Below are 17,960 nucleotides of genomic sequence, written 5' to 3' on the forward strand. Positions count from 1 at the left end.
TTGCGTTAAGGCGGTCTATTCATTTGAATGGGCTGTCAAAAGCATCACACTGCACCTTAAACGGTACTTGGAGTATATTTTTACCAATCAACACACACAATATAGCATGTGATTTCTACAGTAACATTTTCTAATGCATCTGCAAATTGAAGGTGTGTTTGCCTGCCATTCATGATATCTGGCACTGCAGCACACCTACTCACACAATAGGCCTGAATCATTAAAGCTCTCCAAGACAGACTATCTTGGGCGATCCACCAAACCGGGAATGGATTTTTTAAAATCACGTCCTATTGTTTTTAATCCAGGACCAAATTCATTACAGGTTTGCAGGATCTCCCAAGTTCCCCTATATTATCTTGTACAGTCTTGTGGAGCTTTAATAAATAAGGCCCAATGCACGTTGTAGTAAAGTAGAGATATTTCCCCTCACTTCCTATTCTTGTGGCAACCTTTTACTAGACAGGAATTGGTGGAAAACATACAACTGTATGATACCAAGTTAGATTAAGGTACACATATAAGTCATGTTTAAAATGTAGATGCTGTTTAATGAAAAAATACATCTATACATTCTATGGTGTTTCTTAACATTTCAACTTTTTTAATATGAACATTGCCTGGAGAAAACAAGTGTTATCTTACAGTGACTTCCTTTCACAGTCTTATAATACTTAGGCCCTGCCTTTTTTATTAATGTTAGTATATTAATCCACATTTTGATATAAATGATATAGGTAAACATTATTTGTAGTGTATTTCTATCTTTACTTTTCTCTACATTAAATTATTGATATTGCACTAGTCATTGTTGTTGAATGTTCATTTCACAAAAGGATCAGTGATTAGTGGATTTTAACCAACCTCTTCCCAGTTTATACACCAAAAGAAAAACCGAGTTTTTATTTTGGAACTTTATGTGGTATTGCATAAATACTCATTAGTAAACTATTAAAAATTAAAACATTTTTATTTAATACTTAAATAAAACATGTAAAAATATAAAACAAACCAAAAAAGTTTAAAAGACCTCTTATTATGCATTTCATAGATTGCAACCTCCTCACTACAAAAATACACAATAGTTTTAACTCTGTGGAACAGATTCCAACTAAGCTAATATGCAGTTGCGATGCGTTTTACAGATCAGGGTCTACTTCATCAGGTTAGGGGAGGTGAATGTTCTATATCAGAAAAATCTTTCTTTCCACTCTAAGCTGCCAATCTCAGATTTTACCCTACACGCCCCTTAGAAAAACTATTTGGAAAATTATTTAGGATATAATTAACATAATTAATGTATCAAGCTATAAATTTACACACACAGAGGAATTAGTGTTGAAATTAGGGTTACATTTCTGTCCCTATCATAGTGTCAATCATTTTTCAGTGGTAAAAGATTTACACCTCTTCGCCCAAAAAAAATCTTCCATAAGACTCTATTTGCTAAACCTAAGCCATTGTAAGAAGACATATGTAGACATATATGATTTCAAATCAAATACAATTAATGATTTGTGACCCCCCAATTGCTACATGAAAATGAGGACATCAAAGAAGAAAAAGAGTAATACGTAAATTTAGATTCAGCAACAGTCACGTTCTCCTATCATGTCTAATATCACACAAGTTAAAAAGAAAACCCAAAACTTTCCAAATTTTAATTCACATCCTCTAATATCAACCTTTGTTAATTTAGTGACAAAAGAAATTAGGAAGATCAAGATAAAAAAATACCCCATGAATTTAACAGGTAAACAACAAAAGGCCTTATTTTCCCTTCAAAACAATAGATCTATAACAATAAAACCTGCAGATAAAGGGGTAAATATAGTAATACTTGACAATGACCACTATAGAAATATGTGGTTATAAGATTCTCAATAATCATACATGGTATAAACCAATCTCACCTATTAAATCAGACACATTCATAACAGTGTATAACACTCGAATTGTCTCAGCAGTTCAAGATGGAATTATAAAGACACAGGCATTTTTGATAGTACCTCATGCTAGGACAGCCACGTTCTACTCTCTGCCAAAAATTCATAAGGATCTAAAGAACCCACCAGGCTGACCAATTTCTGGGATAGGGAATCTCACAAATAAAGCTAGAGAATTAATAGATCTATTTCTCAGGCCACATTTGTATAGCCTACCATCATACTTAAAAGATACACCTGAACTATTGAAACTTATAGATGATCTAACTATACCATCAGATGCTTTTTTGGTAACAATAGATGTGGAAGGGTTATATTCCTGCATTCCAAAAGTAAAAGGAATTGAGACCATTAAAACATTTTTGTTAGAAAGGACCCAGACCCAATGGACCTATGTTGAATTTATTCTCAAATTATTGAAATTTACCCTAACGAAAATACTTTCTTTTTTGAAACTCAAACCTATCTCCAGGTACTGCGCGTAGCTTTGGGCACCCGGTGTGTCCCTACTTACGCCAATCTTTACCTGGGTGGTTGGGAAAGAGATATTTTTTCACAGGATTCTATGTTGATGTACCTGGACCGCATACTAATGTGGAAAAGGTACATCGATGATGTCTTTTTCATATGGCCAGGGACTGAAATAGAGTTAAAAACATTCCTTTAACAAATACACTTAAATGATTACAATCTACGTTTGAACATATATATTTAATATCTAACAGCAAAGGTATTACTCCTTTGAGTAAACATATAGCCCTAAAACATAACTTCAATCCCAATGCAATTAGGTTTTCCTGCCCTAAACCACATCCACATAAAAATAAGAGGAGGCGAATATGACAAAATACTTTTACAAAAAGAAACCAATTGGATTTTTAAATTTGACGCTACAAAATATCCAGGCTTGAACAAAGCAATTTCTTTTAAGTCATTCCTATAAAATAAAAAAAAACAAAAAGTAGATGAACTCTCTTATTTGTATACAATCAATTGTATAGGAAATATCTTTGTACAGATAAAGTGTCACTGGAAATTGTGTTGTGACATTGCATACTTTTTATTTGTTCAATGTAAGATACATATGAAGCAGATGGTTCCTTTCACTCTGCTTAATATGTATAGAGCTGTAATACACAGAAACAGTTAAATGTAGTACACTCTAAAAACACATGGGACCTGCAGAAATACAAGGCTTCTTAGCCTATTTTTATTCTCTGCCATCGGATTCTGTTTTTAGAACTAAAGACAATCTGATAGCTGACTGGAAAATCTCCAGAGTTCTATCTATGATCTCTCGAGTGGCCGGCAGCTGAAAAATCTATAGGTGTGGAAAACCGTTCTCTCTCTCCACCCTAAGCTGCCAATCTCAGATTTTCCTCTACACACCCCCCCGATTGAATGCAGTATGCGTTCCACTGAGGGAGAGAGATGTAGGAGACTGGTTTGTTTCACTGTGTAACAGGTTAAACATATTGTGAATGTATGTAGTGAGGAGGTTGCAACCCATGAAATGCATAATAAGAAGTCTTTTAAACTTGTTTTGTTTGTTTTAGGTTTTTACATGTTTTATTCAACTACAGTTAGCAGTGTACTAATGAGTATTTATGCAATACCAGAAAAGTCCCTAAACAATTCTGTAAACTCGTTTTTCCTTTAGGAAGGTTCTTTTCATGTTGAATCATTGTTGTTATGTACAAATAATCACTGAACCACCAGTGTTAAATTAACCTTGGCCAATATGCACCATTATCATGTATGGCTCAACATACAAGAAGCCAGCAGATACACATAGCACCTCCAAAAAAGAGATGTTTCTTGGTTTCTTGTATCCATTTGTATAAGGACAACACCAGAATCAGGACAATCTGGTTCTGGAGTCCATAGGCCAATGGTGGATGTAGAAGTATCCTACCCAATCCCTGGCCCAATAGGCAACTTCATGTAGGTTCATCCCAGATTTTGTCTATTTGGTTGTGGCCATGGAATAGATATATATTTAAATGTGAATGTAGCTAAATTTAATTCAATTTGCATTTTAATTTTTATGTAAACAATACCTAATTTGTTGCTATGGGCTGTTGCACATTGTTTTTTGGCTTTGCCAACCTTTCTTAATAAACTTATTAGGATGAGAATATTGTAAAGAACTATATATGTTGGTGACATCATTTCATTTGTCCTTCTCAATGCGTTTTACTTTGGCATCAAATTTAACATTGTTGAAGTCACTTAGAGCCTTCAAAGCCCGATCTGGTAGGAACCTGTTAAAAAAGAAAATTGAACAAATAAACTAACACATTTTACTGTAGTATAAAACATATAACCAGGGCTGGCTCAGGGGGCTACATAATATCCAACAATTATTTTATGCTTTATGATACTTTTTTTAATAGTTCTTTTTAACAATGTGCAAGGACTCATGGGTTATGTAGTTTTCTTTTAGGAAGGAAGACAAAATTGCAGCCACTCTCCTGTCCTGTTGGGCTCATCCAGAGATAATGAGAACCGCAAGCAGCCTCTACACAAATTTACTGCAAAATCAAACTCTTAAGTAACAGCATTTTTAAAAATGTATTACTTATATATGTGAGCTTGTTACTTTTTATTTATTCCTAATTTGAAAATGTGACACATCCATATGACTGGTGACTGGGCACATATAAGATTATAGGATAAGGAATAAGAGCTTGGGGGAAACGCACACAATAAAGATCTAGGTCAGGGGTCTGCAACCTGCGGCTCCGGAGCCGCATGCGGCTCTTTAGCCTCCTCGTTGTGGCTCCCTTCGGCTGCCGCGGGGAGATCTCTGATGGGGGATCCCCTTCCTCCCAAGACATTGCGGAGGAGGGGGATTCCCTATCCGGTGTTCTAATGAAAAAAATCTACCAGTGAAATAAATTTACCACGGGGCGTGTACAAATGGGTGTGTACAATGACATCCCCCTCCTTTGAACCCCTATTCCTCTGGAATGGGGAGATGTAAAAAACCAAAAATGTAGGTGCAAGTGGAGGACACCTGTGACTAACACCCCCTAAAATTTAATTGTTAGGCTATCAGAACATAATCTACCGTTACACATTGCTGGAGGCACCTGAACCCCAATTTCTCTGGAACAGGAAGGGGGTACAGGTGAACAAAATTAGAGGTGCAAGTGGGGGACACCTGTGGCTAACACCTCCTAAAAACTCCACCCATCAAAAAAACCCTACCCTGTTACACATTGTTGGAGGCTTCTAGCACCTAAACCCCAATTTATCTGGAAACGGGGGTACAGGTGAAAAAAATTTGAGGTGCAAGTACGGGACACCTGTGGCTAACACCTCCTAAAAATTCATAAAAACTCTGCCTATCAAAAAAATCTACCCTGTTACACATTGCTGGAAGCATCTAGCATCTGAACCCCAATTTCTCTGGAACGGGGGGAAGGCGGTACAGGTGGCCAAAATAGAGGTGCAAGTGGGGGACACTTATGGCTAACACCACCTACAATTTAATCGCTAAGGCATTGTCAGAAAATAAAGAACTCTGCCCATCAAAATAATCTACCCTGTTACACATTGCTGGAGGCTTCTAGCACCTGAACCCCAATTACTCAAGATTGGGGGGTACAGGTGAACAAAATTAAAGCTGCAAATGAGGGACACCTGTGGCTAACACCCCTAAAATTTCACCGCTAAGGCATCGTCAGAACATAAAGAACTCTGCCCATCAAAAAAATCTACCCTGTTACGTTAGAAGCCTCCAGCTTCTAATGTAACAGGATGATACGTTAGAAGCTGGAGGCTTCTAGGGGCATAGTTCAGTGTTTAATTTATTTCAAAGTAGGCCTACACATGCACACTTGTTGTAACAGGTAAAATTAAAAAAATATTAAAACTTTTAAAAGTTTATAAACTGTGTTATGTTTTGCGGCTCCAGACTATTTTTCTTTAGTGGAAGAGGAGGCAAAATGGCTCTTTTGATAGTAAAGGTTTGCTGACCCCTGATCTAGGTCAATGTTTCTCGACCTTTGTAACATGAGGGAACCCTTGAAATAATCTTCAGGTCTTTAAAGAACCCCTTCTATAATTACTATATCTACAATTCCCAGTAGTTTAGTGTGGTGATCAGTAGGAAGAATGCCTCATATGTTTTTGGCCAGTGGGCAGAAAGCCACCCTTACAGATAGCCAAAAATATAATTGGTGGCAGGTAAACTAACCCGAGAAGAACAAACTCCTCTTTGAACAAGGAATCCCCTAGCAACCTCTGGAGGATCCCTAGGGTTCAGTGAAACCCTGGGTTAAATGTTAAGCAGACTTAATACAGATATTCTTGGAGCTGGTCACTGGAAGGTAAACACACATATGCTGAACACCAATCTTTGAGAGGTTGACAAGAGATCTGATCATTTATGGGTGACAAATATAGAAGATATAAATAATATTTACAGGAGGTGTCAATTATCACTCTTTGAGGGCTAATAGCTGAAGGCTAATGCTCAAAACACTGGAGGACATGCCATTGGCATTCAGATATGCATACTCATGCAAGCTTCCATATATTCCTATTGACACATCACTAATGCTGGCTGACTGGCTCGCTGACCAACAGGATAGTGTGCAAGGCAGAAGAGGAATGTCAAGCTGCAGTTCTAAGCATTTCTCAAGCTTTGAACATATAAGAACAAACAATACAATGCTGAAGTTGTTATGTGTGACATTGTCTGCTTTGTTTGGATCAGTATTATCTACCCCTGATCAAGACACCTTGAACACTGCTTGTAACATTCTCCAGTCTCGGAGAGCTTTATTAATTAATGGTCTATATGTTATACCCAAGAACAGTCTTATGATTAAACAATATTCTTATGGTTAAACAATATCATTCCCACTTTCTTACCTTTTATTTTACCTTAGCTGTTTTTTTGCCTAAACACATTTGAAAATTGTATCTAGCAACCTTATAGAAATGCATACTGAATGTGCACTCTGACATTTTGCTATAATGAAATAAAACTTTAGTTATTTAAAAGAAGAAATGCTAGAAAAGACAAATTTGCATTTCTTTTCTACTAAGAAACTTTTTTTACTAATTTTGTGTCTAATCTGCCTGTGGTGGTGCATGTGTACAAAATAATTTAACATAAACAATAATTGCTCAACACATGTTGTGTATTGCTGCAGATGTCTGGAGTGGATTGAATCATTGTTATTTAGGTTGTTGATGTGCAAAGGTTTTTAAAGCTTGGCCTATGGACAATTTTGAGTATTGTAGTTATTTGCTGCTTCACCGCCACACTTTTGGGTCTTGATATAATTTATATTTGGTATGCATTTACCCAACACAGTTAAGTCTTTTCAATTTTACAAAATGAAATAGGAACAGTATTGTGTTTGTATGCACTAAAGTAGATTTTGTATTGCTTACTAAAAACTTTCATCTGTCAAATTTTTCTTATAGGTTGTCTGTTGTCACAAAATGTATATTATATATTTAGAGAGCGGGAGCTGAAGTCATAAAATTAATGTTTTGCATGTTTGTAGGAAAAAAAATAATCCCGGAATGAAAAAAAAGTATACTTACACCTCCAGGACAGAAGCGAATGCCACAGAAGGTGGAATACAAATCAATTTCTTATTACTAAGAATGCCATCCACTAACTTCTTTGCAACATCTTCAGGTTTCAGTGTAGGAACAAGTCTGAAATATAAACATAATTCCAAGCATCAACATTTAAGGAAACCTCTGCTTAGAAGAATGGGAAGACTACAATAACCCGCCTTACAAATTTGTTATTGGTTATATATTTTTAGTGCTGTGTCCCCATTTGCGTGATTCACCCTCCTTATTTCTTCTAAAGACTGTTGGACAGAAGGTGATGGGTAGTTCAAAATTATACAGCTATTACCAAAACAACAATGAAAAGGAAATCTTTCAATGGTAACAACTATTTAAGATGGAATTCCACTACTGCCCAATGTGTCTCCAGGACAGAAAACTAGGAATATTTTATTTCCTACTCAACCCAAATAATATTAATAAAAAAATATGCATGCATGTCACCAAAGGCAGAGCTTCTAATCTGCACCATTATTCTGGGTCAATGGGTCTCATTTATTTAAGCTATTCAAGGCTGGAAAGGATACACTTTCATCACTAAAGCTGGGTGATCCGGCAATGCTGGAATGGATTTTTTTCAAAGTCATTTGCTATTTGCTAGCAAATGTTTTGAATTCTGGACCAGATTTATTCCAGCTTCACTGATGAAAGTGTATCCTCACAAGCCTTGGAGAGCTTTAATAAATCAGGTCCAGTGCCTCAAAGTACTGAGGACACTGGACTAGTATGAAAATGCTAGTTCCTGGCTATCAGAACAAGCAGTCAACAAAGACCATACTTCCTTACTTTTATTTTAAGTGAAAGTTTTTTTTAACAGTTTTGCATGCATAACAACAACAAAGGTGGTGAATTAGTTCTTGGTCATATGAGCTAAAGTTACATTTTAGATCTCTCAGGTATTTACCTTGTGCTTGAATTTTTTACAAATCCAGTGTCAACAAATACAGGGCATAGACATGATGTCTTGATTCCAGTCATCTGCCGTGCTACAAGCTCAGCTGTTAGTGCCTTGTGGTATCCAAGAGCCGCAAATTTAGTAGAGCTGTAAGGCAAAGGTTTATGCAAATGAAGTTAGGCTATGTACACATTTTGGATCACTGTCACTGTAAACAACATGCGTAAAAAGTGTGCGCATGTTGTACAACTTTACAACGTGCATGTTGTAATTTGGTGATCAGCATATGACAGAAGTAATAACACTGCTGGTAACTAGAAGTGATCACCAGTTCATTCATAATGGGCTCCATTATCTTTTTAACATTTAATTAGATATACATGTAAAAAATGAAAAATGAAACAATTTTATCAATAGGAGCTAATCTTCTAAACCCTTGGGCAAGCTTGTAAAATATGTAAAAACAAATCGCATAAAAACTGGAAAAGCAACTTAAAATATGAGCTTTTTGCAAAGACACCATATTTTACCTTAAAGAATGTAAAATAGGAAAACTACAGTCAGCTGAAGGAATGTCAGGCACAGTGGAATGATTGGATAAAGACAGAGGAGTCTATTACAACAAATTTGGTGACATGTGCAAACAATCTCAAAGTTTGTTATCTCCAGGCAAAAAGTACCATCAAAGTCAGATTAATGACTTTCCTGTCGTCATGAAGTTATTTCTGGTTAATGTAGCAAAGAGGAGTCCATAGGATAGTGCCCCATATTATAAGTAACAGTATGCAGTACTAGGGCAAATTATAATCGTGACCAGATAAAAATATCAGCTATCTATTAGGAAATAACTGCTAACATCTTTACTTTATTATTAGTGCAGTTAAGGAAGAATTACATTTGTTCCAGAATTTAGGTAACATGAATCATCATTATCTAGTCTTTAGCCGCATTTTAATAAATGTTATACGCACAAATAAAATACTGTAACATGAATAGTAATACATTATTTTCTAAAAATCATACCAGTAATCTACCATAAAAGGGACTCCAACAAAACCAGCAGACGAAGCAACAGTAACAACGTGACCATGATTTTTCCTCATCATTGCTGGCAGGAAGGCTCGCGTAGTCTGTAATAATTAGATTCTAGGTTAATGCATAAAATGTATCCACCACTTGTTTGAATTGCTTATTGTTCTGTATTGTTTTTGCATAATGAATAATTTTTCATGACATGTAATAGCATGAGACATAATTTCCCTCAATAACATTGCATTAGGGGTTTTTACCTAAAGGTGTAGTTGATATTTCAAGGATTAGGACATAAAGCTACAGTACAAGTTGGAACTAATGCAGCCACAATATTTAGGTCCCAAAATGCTTGAATATACAGTGTAATATTTTGGATCTTGGGTTTAGGTATAAGAAAGGCATTGGCAAGGTACACATTTTCATTAGAATCCATATTCCAGCAGTCAACTTTTGGCTGCAGACACATAATTGTGATGTTTGTTCTGGCTCATCTGACTGGTGGATGCACCATACACACATATGCTGAACAACCATTTTCTCTAAAGTAAAAGGAATAATCAGTAACTACTCATAACCCCCCTATCTATTCACATTGGAAAATATGTGCCATGACCCATTCCTTACCAACCATGTTGAGTTTGGCACATCAAGGTTTAAATTATGTATTAAGCAGAAAAAAGCTGAATGTGGATAATCAGGCTACAGATCCAAGAACTCTAATATAATACATCATTTAGCATAATATAAAAGGCATAGTAATACTATTTCAGATATTTGGTTTCACAATAAAGAAGACAACATACAAAATTTGCACTGTTGCCTGTGTAGTTAAATCATGAATAAAATCATTTTAATGCACACTTACCCAGAAGTGAGCAAGAACATTGACTTCAAATATCTTCTCAATTTGATGATCTTCTAGTGCCAGTAGATCAGCACAGAATATAATTCCAGCATTATTTATGAGAATGTCAACATCTCCCACTTCTTTCTTTACCTAATTGAGAGAAAAATCAACAAGATTTAAATGTTCATTTAATTGGCACATTCATATAACACAACATATGTAAATATGTAAAGGAGAGATTCGAAAATACTTCAGTGACAATGTGCAGAAGATCATTATCCCCCCACCTTTTGTTTATTATTTCCCCCACCTCTTAGATTGTAAGCTCTTCTGGGCAGAGTCCTCTCCTCCTCCTCCTCTGTCACTGTCTGTATCTGTCTGTTACTTGCAAGCCCTATTTAATGTACAGCACTGCGTAATATGTTGGCACTATATAAATACCGTTTATCATTATTATTATTAATAATAATAATAATAATAATAATAATATTAATAATCACTTTGGCGGGCTCTCAGTCTGAACTAAGATCATAACTATAATTAGCAGGCAATCCATAGCACTGAGCTCATGTGTGATGCCTAAAAAACAATTCATTATCATTTCCTTGGTCCAGGCCTTCTGATCCTGTTGCATCAGAGTTTGCACAGCTATGAGCACTTCATTAGCATAATATATGTTGGTCCCATGGGGTTGTATACTAATACTTCAATGTGGAAAAGTTTTGATCAGGCTGTATAAATGTTTTTTGATTCATCTGCACTAAACAGTCATATAAAGACTTCTTGAAAAATACATATTTTTTAATTTAAAATAATACCATTTTACCTGATCAGCAGCTGTAGTAATTTCTTGGCGTTTGCTGCAGTCCACCACATAGGTGTAAACCTTGGCTCCAAGTTTCCTGCATTCCTTTGCCGTTTCTTCAATACTCTTCTGTTCAACACATTAGAAAGACTTTTGTTATAAATATATTACACCCTAAATTAAATTAGTTAGTTTACTAAACCACCTTTCAAATGTTTTAGATATGCAAAATATCACCTAATCACCTTGCCACATTGTTGTTGTTGCCAGCCACCAAATAGAAGTTTTATTACAGGCCTTAACTGTGCCACCTCCCAACCCCTTACTTGTATACTCACACTTTTTCAATAAATGCCATTTTCATATGATGTGTTGAGTGGGAGAGTAAAAAAACAGTAGTTTTAAACTAGGACAAACCACCAAAGCAATTTAACCACCTGGCCATTAAACCTGACCTTGGTTTGGGGTAAAAACACTTGCAAAAAGTGTTAAACCCGAACTTTTCTCAGGTGGGTAAACAAACATTATATTGCAATCCGATTGTCATACATTGTATGACAATCGGCTTACAATTGAAAAAATATACTTACCCTGTCCCCGCAGCTCCTCCGGACACGTCTGTCCTCTTCCGGCGAGTGCAGTGAAGATCCCTGGGGTTTCCCGCTGACGTCGCTGCATGCGTCGGTGCAGGAGGCGGGGCAGGAAATTCAAATAACTTTGTATTGAGCTCAATACAAAAAAGCTGTATTGAGTCCAATACAAAGAAATCATTATATAATATATATATATATAATTGTATTATATATATATATATATATATATATATATATATATATATATATTTTATAAGCTACTGTACAATTAAATTACATTATACACTATTTTTTTTAAAGGTTTTTTTTTTTAAAGATTTTTTTTATGTTTTATAAAAAAAAAATTATTATTAAATTTATAAAACTTATACAAAAACTTATTTATAAAATTTATAAAACTTAAACATATTTCGGTGCGTTATGCGGTAATTAGGTGAATTAAAGGTAATTATTGAGTAATTCGGTGAATTATAGCCTACAATCTAAAATAAATTTCCATGTCAAAAATTTAACACTTTTTGCATGGAAGTACAGAAGTTCGGAAAAAATTAGAACACCTGGCATTCGCGTACACGTCCCTCGGCGATTCCTGATGATGTCAATGTATGCGCAAATATTTTGTATTGGATTCAATTCAAAGTCCTGTATCCAATCCAATACAAGATAATATAAAATATATTTATGTGGTTTTGTCTATAGGTATGTGACGTTGGACTCCGTTTTAAAATTTATCACACCAGGAAGGTCTTTTAGAAAAATTCATTACTATACAGTATACGGAATTATCGCATTTTCAGTATTTTTGATTTATTTATGTATTCTTGTTTAGGCTGTTTCTTGTGTTTTTTATTTAATTTTATTAAAAGTACATTTTTTTTTTTACATGATTGTGTGTTTCAAACGTTTTTTATATTCATGATACCGTATCTACTAGACCCTTGTTCGGACATATTTCTGTAAGTTACAGGTCTACAATTAAAAAAAAAAAATTCATGAAAAACAGTGTACCGCTTTTGGTACAGAAATCTAGACATCAGTGAAACGCCCAGGTGGTTAAGCTAAGAAGCACATTAAAAAAAGGTATAGACATCATGGAAAAACTCCTCTTCAAAGTTCACCGGAGAGGCACTGATATCCTAGTTCTTTAACTAGTACCTACCACTGCAACAGAATTTATGTAGCCTGACAGACCTCTACCGTAAACACATAGCAGATGTTTCAGAAAATGACTGATGCCTAATCTTAGATATTTAGGAATACATTAACTGACAACACACACAGCTAGAAAGGTCAGTGATGGTTTGTTTTATGCTCTTTTAGGTTCAGAAGAAAAAACACCCAGCAGCAGTCCTTTGTACAAATGAATAACAAATTAATGTTTTTAGGGTGTCCCTACTGACTTCATATGCAATGTAGCACCATCAACCAAAAGATGATGATTTTTTAAACAACCAGACACCAGCTACTATCTGAAGTTTTGATTCAGTCTATCGCCAACTTTGCATAATGGTACCTACACAGTATTGCTTTGGCAGAGGGTAGCCAAGCTAGCAGTCACCACTTGCTACAAATGACTAAAATTGTCAAGTTTCTTAGGATTTAGCCCCGACCTATGACTTGGCCCCCACTGGTTATATTTCCTTCACCCTTTGCCTCATTCGGATATCAAACAGTGGAGCTCATCTGCCAGTGAGCAGATTTTTATTTTCCTTATGAAACCAGAAATTCTAAATTATAAAACATAAAAAAGTATACTCAAATGTTTGATGACTCAGACGTATTAAAATGAACATGTTGGGGGGAGTAAACAGAGGAGTAGCTGTAGATAACTTGTGTCTCCATGTATTGAACCAGTGAAAGTATTATATAAGTACAGTCATTCAAACAACAGGTGCTATAGGTTGCTGTAAAATACCAAGTATTTTGACTCTTTGGGCCTATCTTAATAAAGCTCTCCAAGGATGGAGAGGACAAACTTTCATTGGTGAACCTAGGTGATCCAACAAACCTGGAATGGATCTGGTCAAGGATTCAAAACATTTGCTAGCAAATGACTTTAAAGAAATCCATTCCATGTTTGCTGGATCACCAAGGTTCACTGATGAAAGTGTATCCTCTCCAGCCTTGGAGAGCTTTAATAAATCAGGCCCTTTGTCCAAGCAGTATGACACTGCAGCAATCAAAATACTTATATAACATAGACTTCCTTGCAAAGGCCCATAAGTACATCAACTACATGCATTCCATGCAAAACCTGTGGCTTTTACCAACAGTTATTGTTATGTTAAGGGTGATAGGCAGGGGTTGTGCCTATGGTATAGAAAGTTGCTTGCTAATAGATCTTCAGATTCCTGCCAGCACATGCACCCCCAGCAATTTGGGCTATCACTGTCTACCTATTCCAGTCTGAGTCTACTGCTGCACAAAAGATGATAAAAGCCTCATCCTGTAGGTATAACCGAAAATACTTTTTTAAGCAAGGGATTTTTAAGAAATACCCACTATACAAATGTTTTGATTTCTGTTTTTATATCTGAAGAAATAACCCAAACAGCTACCTAAAACCTTAAACATAAAGATAACCCTAACTTTTAAATGAGTCTACTAACCAATGACCCCATATTTTAACCAATAACCTTTCTAACACTGAATTTATAACCAACTAAGTTAATAAGTAAGAAGTTCTTTCCTTTCTGGCTTTAAAACTCTTGATATCAATTTTTTCAACTCTTTTAACGCTAGAGTAAAGAACAAACATAAACAGCTGTGATACTACAGTAATTTTCTCCTGCCCATTTACACCCCAATACAAGAGCAGTACATTGCTGCACTGTTGTGCCATTCATTGGTAATGACAGCTCAATGCATATGAGCTGCTCATATACTACACAGTACAGTACATGTACACAGTCTTGAGCATTGCATTGACTTCGAGAAAATGCAACTTGGGATTGTCGTGTTCTGAGGTGTATATTTAAGGCCATTTGTTTTGTAAGGGCTGTTTGATGTAGCATATTGCAATGGGAAACAATGTGTGTGTTGGATCACACTGCTCTCTGGTGTAAAATTTTAGCTTGTTAATTGTAAATTGTGATTTGGGACGTCCTAGTTTTATGCATACCGTAATAACTACTATAGTGGTGTTGTGCAAAATCATAGCCCACCCCCGAGGAGTAATCCCCCCAGTGTCTCCTCCTGCAAATCGTAAACCTGAAATCCTAAACTGACTGATGTACTGCAGATGTACAAACGCATTGGAGAATAAGGAGATTAACAATCAGTGTTTGCTACCTGCCTGTGCTACCTAGAAGTGCTTAAACACATAGCAGGTCTAGTATGTGTCTGATCAAATATTCTCTGTGTTTGATACCTGTCTGGCTACCTAGCAATTTGAATCTTTTTCTTTCAACTACATCAATTGTATTCAGACTTTGCTTCTCCCTGCCCTGACTTGTCTATCCTCAATTATCTACTGCTTGCCTTCAACATCTGTCACGTTCTCTCAAGGTTTGCCCTGGAGACAAAGTGGGTCCACAAATCTAAATGATATTAAAATGTTCTCAGCTATAATGATTCAATCAGTAATCCATCCAAAAAAAAAAAAATATATATATATATATATATATAATTACTTAGTGCTGTACAACAGTTATGATATTTGCAGTATAATAGCCCACAAATAATTACATTTCAGTGATCTTTTAGCTGACCACTCACACATTTGTTTGCTCATCTGTCACTAATTATTCAGTGACAATCATCCGACTCCATACTCCAAGGCTTAATTAACTCTGACTGTCCAATTTCCATATAATTGGCCTAATTTTCTAAAGCTCTCCAAGACTGGAGAAGATAAACTATTATGGGGAAAACCTGGGTAATCTAGCAAATGTAGAATGGTTCTGGTCCAGGACTGAAAACATTTTCAATAAATAGCTTTTTATGAAATCCATTCCAGAATTGCTGGATTTCCCAGGTTCTCTCAAAGTATTCTTTAGTCCTAGAGATCCTTAATACATCAGGTTCATTTTGTATATTCAGATCTACACTGATTGTAGACTTACCAACATATATGAAATACCAGGATCATCTATCTGCTTGGATTGTTTAGGCAGACACTAACAAAACATTATTAATGACAATGCATAATAGAATTGGAGATTATACTTTAGTCAGGTGGATGGAAGATAAACTCTGATTGTTTATTCTGGGTTACAGCACTTGTTATATTATTATTATTATTATATTGTATATTTTTATGTACCAAAAATGAAATATTTGAGATTTTAAAGCATAAATAAAAAATAAATAAAACAAATGCATACAAAACAATAAAAAAAATATGATAGACGCGGTGATGCATTTGTCATTTCTTGAACACAATATACTCAATTCATGTTATAACAACTGTAATAACATAATAATATCAACACAGGAACTATCACATAGTGATATGAGCCTAAGACTTAAGGTGCGTACACACTTCCAATTTTTATCGTTCCAATCGAACGACGAACAATCGATTGGGCAAAAAATCGTTCGTAAAAAAGTAACCAACGACGCCGACGAACGAGGAAACTCGTTGGAAACGAACGACCGGACTGGCGGATCGGATTGGACGACGATCGTTGAACATCGTTCGTGTGTACGGTCGTTCGTTGATCGTCCATGGTCTGAGCATGCGTAATGAACGAACGTTCGTTCACTTTCCTGTCGTGCACATAGTTCCTCTATCGCTCAAACGATCGTATCTATTGTGTGTACAATATCTACGAACGATCATGTCGTTATCTCTATGTGCAGGATCGGTGCTATACGATCGTTCGTATATATCGTGCAGGATCGTTCGTCGTTCGTTTTCCAACGATAATAATTGGAAGTGTGTACGTAGCTTAAGACTAAGTTCACAAGGCCATTTGTTGACTGCAGTATCATTCAAACACTCATCTAAATGTAGCCTAATGATAATCAATACTTTAGGTGATAATGATTTGCCTTTGTTTCTCAGTCAGTACTGGATTTTGCTATACAATACATTTAAACATTTACATAAATGTAATAAAGACCCAAGAAACTGAACCCTTGTTACAGGCCAATGCACTATGCTTATTTGTGACTACAGGTTGCCCAGTGATGTCATTTACCACCATTCAGAAAAGAAAACTGATCATAGTCTCACCTTATTGATATCCCACAAAACTAGCACAGACTGAAGTTTAGCAAACTCCTTGGCTGTATTTTGTCCTATGCCATGGCCAGCGCCTGTGATCAGCACAACATCTCCATTCACAGTTTTCCTTTTCACAGGAATAAATAACTTCACAAAGGACTCCAAGTAAGAGTAGAGAATAGTAAGCAGCAGCAAGAGGACATCTACAATAATATTCATTGTGATTCCAGCAGGAAATGTTTCTCACTGCACAAAATGAGAAGTTCAGCTGCAGCTTGATGTGATGTCACAGCTCAAAGTCAAGCCCATGTTTTAACCCTTGCATGGCCTACACCAGACACCCCATTGTCTGTTTATAAACCGTAATAATTATTAGATTATTAACTGCTGATAGCAAAGATTAAGGCTCTATATTATTATTTAGTTGGAAACCAGCATATTCAGTGATAGCATGTTATTATTTTTACCTGTATAGGAGATTATTTTTCCCCCACGTAATATAAAGGCATAATATAAAGGTTTTTTAAACCTGAAAACAAAAAAGTATCATATTGCAGTTTTCCAGTCCTAACATGCGGTGGTGGGTAACATCCAGTTACCAAACACAGAATTAAAATGCCAGCAAACTTTATTTCACATGTCATAAAATTTAATGATGTATTAAAAATGTTAAATCATAGTGAAAAAAAGTGGAGCATTATGGTCTCACAAAGCGTTTTGCAGACACACTGCTCGCTTCCTCGGGAGTTCAATTTGAGACCTTTTTTTCAGACATAATATATTTTTACAAGTACAGAAAAACAACTGTTTATACTGCAGAAAACTACTATTCTTATATGTTTCTGTGGACTGAATAATTATCATTCTTTTCAGCTATAAACTCCTCTTTATTTGATGTACATAAGGTGGTGGGGGGGGGGGGGGGGGGGTGTTAGGTAGTACAAATTAGAAAAGCAGCCTATGGTGACAACACAGCACCTCCATAGATACAATACACTAAATTGGTGTAGACACCATAGAACAGCTAGTGTGCAAATGGTAAGAAAAGTAAAACTAATTCGGTAACTA

General features: G+C 35.7%; 1 protein-coding gene across 1 annotated transcript; it reads right to left on the reverse strand.

Moving 5' to 3' along the window:
* Positions 1 to 525: 525 nt before the first annotated feature.
* On the reverse strand, positions 526 to 17,136 carry LOC140326695 (estradiol 17-beta-dehydrogenase 11-like). Its single transcript, XM_072405532.1, has 7 exons — positions 16,902 to 17,136; positions 11,151 to 11,258; positions 10,343 to 10,474; positions 9,469 to 9,575; positions 8,455 to 8,592; positions 7,515 to 7,631; positions 526 to 4,210 (listed from the first exon to the last, which is right to left on the reverse strand). The coding sequence occupies exons 1-7, from the start codon at positions 17,109 to 17,111 to the stop codon at positions 4,120 to 4,122; spliced, it is 903 nt and encodes a 300-aa protein (XP_072261633.1). The 5' UTR covers positions 17,112 to 17,136; the 3' UTR covers positions 526 to 4,119.
* Positions 17,137 to 17,960: the final 824 nt, after the last annotated feature.

The sequence above is a fragment of the Pyxicephalus adspersus genome, chromosome 3 (assembly GCF_032062135.1).
Source record: "Pyxicephalus adspersus chromosome 3, UCB_Pads_2.0, whole genome shotgun sequence".
Classification (NCBI taxonomy): Eukaryota; Metazoa; Chordata; class Amphibia; order Anura; family Pyxicephalidae; genus Pyxicephalus; species Pyxicephalus adspersus.

What these genes read in the sequence shown, in the direction of transcription:
- LOC140326695 (XM_072405532.1), bottom strand. Translation starts at nt 17,111, where the DNA reads ATGAATATTATTGTAGATGTCCTCTTGCTGCTGCTTACTATTCTCTAC. An exon ending in TTACTACAGCTGCTGATCAG is followed by an intron (nt 10,475 to 11,150) that starts GTAAAATGGTAT and finishes TCTCTCAATTAG; the next exon opens with GTAAAGAAAGAAGTGGGAGA. An exon ending in CCTTTTATGGTAGATTACTG is followed by an intron (nt 8,593 to 9,468) that starts GTATGATTTTTA and finishes TTTGCCTTACAG; the next exon opens with CTCTACTAAATTTGCGGCTC.